Source organism: Amaranthus tricolor, chromosome 2 (genome assembly GCF_026212465.1).
Source record: "Amaranthus tricolor cultivar Red isolate AtriRed21 chromosome 2, ASM2621246v1, whole genome shotgun sequence".
Lineage (NCBI taxonomy): Eukaryota > Viridiplantae > Streptophyta > Magnoliopsida > Caryophyllales > Amaranthaceae > Amaranthus > Amaranthus tricolor.
In genome coordinates, this window is record NC_080048.1 from 31,025,999 (window position 1) to 31,034,256 (window position 8,258).

Consider the following 8,258-nt stretch of genomic DNA (forward strand, 5'->3'; position numbering starts at 1 on the left):
AATCCATGGGGATGAGTGTTGACTTGCACATACACTAAGTGAGATTCATTGTTTCCCAAAATCATAGGGTATTAGGAAGATTAGCTCATGCAATATATATATAACTCAACAACCTACTATTTTATCGATGTGGGATCTTGTCTCACATGTAAAGTATTTCCAACACTCCCCCTCACATGTGAGCCACATCATACCAGGAACTACCTTCGGCTCTGAAACCATATTAGACCGTGACAATTCGTCACATAATCTCACCCTGGCCCACTCGTGTGGACACGGAACACCCGTGGCTCGGGCCCACAAACCCACGGGTCAAAAGCGTTGACTTGCACATACATTTGGTGAGGTTCATTGTTTCCCAAAACCATATGGTAATGGGAAGAAGGACTCCAATAACTTATAAAGTGTGCACACCATGTTCAATTTGTCGATATGGGATAAATCATCCCAACAGATACTTCATCCGCGTGTGAAACATTTAACACGAGTTATCTTTATATATAAAAGTAAAATAACCTTTTTGATTCTAGAATTGGAATGGTTACATTTGTTTACACACATCATTTAAATCACATCATTTAGATGTAACTTCTAAAATAATACTCGTATGGGTGCTATAAAAACTACGATTAAATTTATAATACGTATATTTTTAATAGTTACACTTTTCTCTAAAAGCTGACACATAAAGAGAGAAATGTAACCATTAAAAGTAATATATGATACATTAGCGGTAATAATATTATTCCTAATATGGCTAGGATACAATAAAAAGAGAGTAGCATATAATCAGTAACCAGAGAGAAGCTTTTTTAATATCATATTAGATATTAGTTCAAACGAGCTTTTTGAAAATATGTGACGATAAGTTAATAATATAAAAGTTACCGACCCTTCAAGTGGTTTCCTCGTCACTGATTCTATGTATTTTCACGACCTTTTAAATTTAGTTATACTTTTAATTATAGAAGATAATTCATGTTTTTGTCTCTTGTGATATGTTTAGTGAGTCTTTCTTAGGTCTCTAATCTCTATCATGATCATGTTAAATTAATGGGAATAAAATTGCTCATCGTATAGCTAAAAAGGATTCTCGAATCATTTTAAGATCGATAGTGGTTGCTAACTAAATTGTAAATAAATCTCCATGATGAGTAATTATTAATTTGAAATGATTTTGGAAACTCCTAAATCTGCAATAATGGTATGAAATTATGAATAACCTCAAAACCATTTGTCATACATTAAATTTAGCCAACTAATGTCCATACCTTATAGTCCTTTAAATACCCTTTAAAGTTGTACATTTTTTCATCAACCCAAAAAAAAAACATTTTCTTTCAATTAATGTTCGATCCTTCATCCATGGCAAAGAAAGAATCAAAAGGTTGGCAAAAGATAAAAATGGCTAGGATTAAAAATTTAAGTCACAGACAAGTTACTTTCTCAAAAAGACGATTAGGCCTTTTTAAAAAAGCTAGTGAAATATGCACTCTATGTGGTGTAGAAGCCATCATTATCGTCTTTTCTCCAGGGCAAAAAATCTTTTCTTTTGGACATCCAAATGTTGAATCTATTGTGAATCGTTACCTGAATCATACACCATGTCCTCAAACATCAAATAACAATGTGAAAATTGAGGATAGCCATGTTGAACAAAGCTCCACTACTATGGGTGAATTCAACTCACAACTAACCAAAATTCTTGACCTCCTTGAAGCTGAAAAGAGTAGGGGAGAAAATTTCAAAAGCTTTAAGAGGAAGTCTAGCCAATGGTGGTGGGAGGCACCTATTGATAAACTTGGTTTATATGAACTCGAGATTTTGGGGGCTTCTATGGAGGATATTAAGAAAACAATTTATATCGCTTAATCAAGCTATATGCTCTTGCATGGAAAAGACAAGTTTCAGCATTATCATCATCAATTAAATATTCCGCACAAAAATAGAATTCGGATGAGAAAAGGTAACGGAAAATACATATAGCCATCTAGAATACAAGTTCAACCATGACTAATAATAATAATAAGCAAAATGTATAATTTATAAAGAAAAATATTTAATGTATGTTTGACAAGCATCTCATTAGTCAAACTTTTCTAGCCTTTATTCAAGGTGTTTGTTTTTTTTCGTTCTTAGGTTGGAAATGAATACAAATATTTAGGACTAATAGAGCAACAAAATAAGCTTCATCAATTTGGGTTTAGTTATCTACATGTAATTTTGTTCTTGCCTAAATGTATCATTGACTGAAAATAAATTTGCTCATATTTATCATAACTATCTCGGTTATGAACGTTATAAAATGCACTTTTTTTTTTTTACTATTACTCATAATAGAATATTTTTATATTTTTCTCGAGTTAAGGGTCTCATCAGTTACAATCTTCTTAAGAGCAAGTTTGCTGTCTTCAAATCCTTACTAGACTTTGGTTAAAACTTTTATGATCGATATACATTGATACGCTGTGTATGATGATCATAATGTTGATTATTTTTATAATAATAAAGGGTGAAGGATTAAACCCTAACTATGCCTAGGATCAATAATTAGAGTCTTGAAATTGAATTGAAATAAAGTTGATTTGAAATCCTAATTCTTGATTCAATCTAAATGTGTAAAATAAATAACAATCAACAACACAAGACAATTAGAGTGGTTCACCTGAGTAATCTATTTTCTAGCCTAGATGTATTATAAATCATCACAAGCTTCCAACAAGTTTCAATGGCTACAATGGTGTTTTTTGGACAATAGGAAGAAGAGAGATTAGGGAGAGAGATTAAAGTAAGATTATTGCTACATAGAACTACATTAAACTAATGTAATTTGGTTTTAGTTATAATGCATAGGTGTAATGACATACGAAACAAATTTCGCAAAAACAAAGATTGAATAAGTATAAAAACGATCCAATGTTGCTCAGTAGTATCACATCGAGTCGGCTTTTTCTGTAACCATTCAGAAAACTGACTCATCCGATAAAGCCTTATTTGTTGTTTTTCATCATTTCTTCAAAACAATTCATATTATATCACTATTCATCCCATATACCATAGGGATTATTCATAGTCTTAATCATTTTAAAAATCATTATTTGATGATTATTTGCCAATATAGAGATAATTTTTTTTTGTTTATTGGTCATTTACTAATTATTCTTTTCTTTACATATATAATTATTATTTATCCTCTCGCTCCATGAATTGAAAATTATGGGAGCAATTAAAAAGAAAAAACAAGGCTAATTATTATGTTGTATTGACTTTAAAATTAAAGACTTACTTAATCTCACACTTAAATATAGAATGAGAATCAATTAAAAGGCATACGAAGAAAAAGAGATGATGGAAAGTGGAGGGGAATCCAAAGCTTTAAGTGATGAATTCTAACCAAAGAAATAAATACACATTATATTGCTAAATCTAAAGGTCAATTAAAACTTGTATTTAATTTCTCTATGAACGTATTTATTTAAAAGGAAGATGATTAATTAGTGTTATCAACTAAATTACAAATAAATCTCCTAATTGAGAATATGCTGATTAGATAAGATTTTTCCTAACTCCTAAGTCTGCAATAAATTGGTAAAGAATTATGAGTCTACAATACATTAAAGCTTTTTAATCAACTAATATCCACACATTCTTACCTCATTGTTTGTTAACCTTAAAATTAAAAATTCTTAATCAATAATTGTCATTTAAATCAGCACAAAAAGATAAAAAGAATAATATTAAAATAAACAAAACCAAAAAAGATAAATTAAAATAACATAGTTCTCACCCTATCACACCCTATCACATAAGGGTGATTTATTAATCTCACAAATAACTGTTATTTACTAAGACCTTCTCCCTTAAAATACTTCACTTCCCTCCGTTTAGTAATTTGATTACCTTTAGAATATTCTATTTTAACAGAAAATTAAACATAGTTTACTATGGTATGATATACTTTACTAATATGGAGATACTTTGGTGTGATAAGGAGAAAACTAAAAAAGTTATAACTTTAATATGATGTTAGTAAGCTAGTGGAATAAAAAGTAAAGAGTATGGTTAAGTTAAGTATAGAGTAGTAAATAGATATGTCAAAACGGTTGGTTAGTGAATTGTTGGGTGGGTCACTTTCAGTTGGGTTAATTTTAAGTTGTATTAGATCAAATTTTGACAAGTCTAGTAGCGAGTGAGGTGTAGATAATAGACTAAGAAGTGGTGCATGATAAAATTAGAGTGCACTAAGTTTATATTAAACATAGTCGTTATTCTTTTTCATTTTTTCTTAGCCATTTCAAGTGGCAGATCTAAACTTTTTATAAACCGAGTTTAAAGATATCAAAGTTAAAATTAACTTTAGAATTAATATTATATAACTAAAAATTTTCAAAATAAAAAAGTTAACACATTCGAACAACCCTATAAAATAAAATAACAAATCTTAAAACTAGTCCTCTCTAAACGAACAAACATAATGAAAGGAAACGCCGTAAACTTTTTGTGTTGTTCCCAAAATCTTTTTTTAATTGTGAAAAAGTAGTTAACCTTAATTTCTTTTTACTTTCAAATCTCATTCGCGGCACATAATTTAGAAAATAAAATAGACAATTTAACTGAACCTATATTCACTAAAAAAAAATACTCCTCTCTTCTTTTTTTATTAACCTTTTACTTTTTCACAATTTTTAAAATAATTTTTGAGTTTCAATATGTCTAAATATACATCATAAAAATTATAAAATTATATAATAAACAATTATATATTAAGATGAATCAAATAAATTTTCACATAAATATATTTTCTTTTTTATATCTCTCTCAAAACCATAGTCAAAATTTTCTCTTCTTAAATTAAAATATTCTCAATGGAAAAAACATTAAAGAACAAAGTGAGCATTACTGTCTATAGATTGGGATGAAGGTTACTTTATTATGATTTAATTTATTAATTTTGATAAATTTCTCCATTCAAGTTGTAAAATCTCTTCCTAAAAGTGTACCTAAATGGAGAGTGGCAATTAAAAAGAAAAAGATGAAGTATGATAATTGTTTGATTAAAGTTTTGATATTTGATTTTATTAGACAAAATGTTAAGTAGCAATATTAAATTTTAGGGCTAAAATTTTGAACATAGTATAATTTTAGGACAAAAGCTTTTTGGTTTATATTTTTAATAATTTATGAATTACACTTAAAATTTTGAACTTTTACGAATTATAACCTTAATGTTTTTTTTTTGCGAATCACAACCACTAAAATTTCAAAGTCTATAGCATTCAGGCCAAATCTCTGAAATTCTACCACTTAACCTGAAAATAGAATTATGTGATTTTGACTGAACGTTGTAGACATTGATACTTTGGTGGTTATAAATCGCAAAAATAAACATTATATCTATAATTCGCAAAAGTGTTAAACACTAAAATTTTATTTGCAAATTATTCATTTACTTTTTAAATTCTCAATTTTTGCAAGTCCCTTCATCTTTTTTGTCCTCCCTTTTGGAATATGAGATGGAACCAAATAGCTTGTTGAATGTTAAAAAAAAAATCCTTTGATGGTAATTATTACTATTTGGAAATTGGAAGTATTTGTACTTTGATTAATTTCAACTACATGTCAACCTTACAATGATAATTAGTCCTATCAAGCTAAGTCAAACTCTGAAGGATTATTGCTTAGAATAATTTCAACCCTAATTCAATCTTGGTCTTGACAAGAGTTTGAGTTATCAAGTTAGATGAAAACCCAAAAGGAATTCTACATAGAATTTTTTTTAATCAAATATATATCTTGGGGGATATTATAGATTTGAGTTGTTTAGCTTGGTGAAAATTTAAAGAGTTAATACTTTATAAATTTCACCCCTAGTTTCCATCTTAGGGGCGAATAAGAATTTGAGTTTTCAAGCTAAGTGAAACTTTCAAATTGGGTGAAAGCATAATAGAGTTAACACTTATAACTATTTCATCCTTAATCCCTATCCTGAGGAAAAATAAGAGTCTGAATTATCAAGATAAGTAAAACTCTGATGAACTGATACTTAAATTAACATCAGCCTCATTTTCATCTTGAGGGTAATTTGGAGTCTGACTTTGTTGCTAGATTAAAGCGTAGATATTAAATGACTATGATTGTTATCGCTTAATCAATCAATAACTTTGAAACTTAATAAGAGTCTGAATTCCAAGTTAAGTGAAAGTTTGATACTTAGACAAATATCACCCCTAATTTCTAACTTAGGGCAATTAGAGGTCAGAGTTATCAATCTAAGAGAAACTTGAAAGATATAAAACTTATGACAATTAATGCTCAAAATCACTCTTTTTAAGACTTACGAGGAGTCTGATTTTCAAGCAAATCATTAGGTGACTTTAGAAAGTTTGAGTTATCCACTTAAACTATTTCATAATTCAAGAAATTTTTACACAAAATCTCATTTTAGGATTAATTAGGAGTCTGAATTCAAGCTATTTGAAAATTCAAAAAAGTTGGTACTTACCTTTAAATTTCAACTTAGGGGAAATAAGGGTTTGCCTTTTGAACTTATTTAAAGTTTAAAAGAGTTTACTCGATTCCTAAAAAAAATATTTTAAAATTTTATCGCAAGTGTGTATTTTGACATGTAGTGAATCTCATGTGAGACGATTGCATACGTGAGATTACTCTTATGTCCAATTTATTTCCTACCACCATCAACAAGAAGTGACCCATCATGTTCACCTTCTCATCAACAAAGTCTAGTGCGATATCTCTGCTATTCTCAACATCCTACCATCCCTCAAGCTCCTTATTTTCTTGATGTCTTCCTTCATCTCTTTGCACATCATTTGAATGTGCTCCTTCTTCTTACAATAATCACAATCTTTGTTACTATAATCATATATTCCTCCCGTGAGACATACCCCTTCCTTGGTAATCGTTATCCTTAGTTCTCCCTCTATTAGAAATCTCCTCATATAAGTCTTCTCCACCACTGTTCTTCTCTTCCCCCTTAAATCTCACTATTAACTTATTATTCTCTCTCAATACCACCAATGCTTGATCAAGTGTAATAGACTCCCTTCCAATGAGCAATGTTTGAACTATATTTCTATAGTTCTTCGGATGAGAGGCCAAAAGAAGTAAGGCTTTCTCATCATCAAAATGTTTCTCATCTGCATTCAAAAATTGACACATATTATCATTATCATCCAATCCAGTATATCCCGCTCATAGAAGAAACTACGGACAGGGTCTGGGGAAGGAAGGATGGTAGCAACTCGTACCCATAGAGGAAAGCGCGGCCAAAGGAGTCCCTTGGCTTTATAAAGATACGAAGACGTAGCGACAGAAGAAAGATAAAAAGGCATATAAATAAAAAGTAAACCCACCTACAAAATAAAAATAAAAGGACAAAAAAACAAATAAAAGAAACGAGAGGAGCAGGTTGGCAAGAACATAAAGAGGTAATCTACGAGGACATCATTAATCTAAAACATGGATATGACGCCTTCAACTACCCCTATCCCTAGTCAAGCCCTCGGAGAGGTTTAGCTCACGCAAGTCAACTTTTAGCTCAAAAATTGACACACAAATATGTTAATTTGATCTTGCATAGTCTTATCTCCTCCTTTTAGACTTGATACAACTCCCACCTCATACAAATTTTTTGGTAAGATACTTCAAAATATACACTGCTTGTAGTTTCTCCAACAACACACTGATGTTCGTCTCCTTCAATTAGTTATACTTGATTTTGAGTTCAATGGCAATCCAATTATTGTTAACTGCTTTCTTCTTCATACCCAGTCATTTCCCTTCCTCCAAAGATATTGGATTTGTTCTTTCAAGTGTCTCTTCTATGCCCTTTTAAGCCAATAAGTCCTCAACGTAATGTTTTCACACCAAAAAGTCAATCATTCCATTAAACAAAGAAATATGAAACCTTGTTTTACCTCCATCTTGTTTCTTCACCAAAATACCTAAGGAACTCACCAAGAGTTGATACCAATTGAAATGAAAGACTTAAGAACTCTAACTAGAGAAGAACAAGAAGGAAAAGCAAAAGAAAAACATAGCAACATCAATGGACACAACAAAAAACCAAACCAAGAACACACGATGATTAAATACACCTTCCATTTAGAACAAATCCACACACACCTTGAGAACAACATCTCAAGATTTAAAATCTCACCTTTACTAAATATTACAATCAATCTAATACAAATGGACTCTAGATTTCCCAAACCCCTTTTTCCTTGTATTAGCCTCAT

The 8,258-nt window shown here is 30.2% G+C and overlaps 1 protein-coding gene across 1 annotated transcript; it reads left to right on the forward strand.

The window, feature by feature from the left end:
• Nucleotides 1-1,365: 1,365 nt before the first annotated feature.
• On the forward strand, nt 1,366-1,872 carry LOC130805715 (agamous-like MADS-box protein AGL62). Its single transcript, XM_057670498.1, has one exon. The coding sequence runs from the start codon at nt 1,366-1,368 to the stop codon at nt 1,870-1,872; it is 507 nt and encodes a 168-aa protein (XP_057526481.1).
• The last annotated feature ends 6,386 nt before the right edge of the window (nt 1,873-8,258 follow it).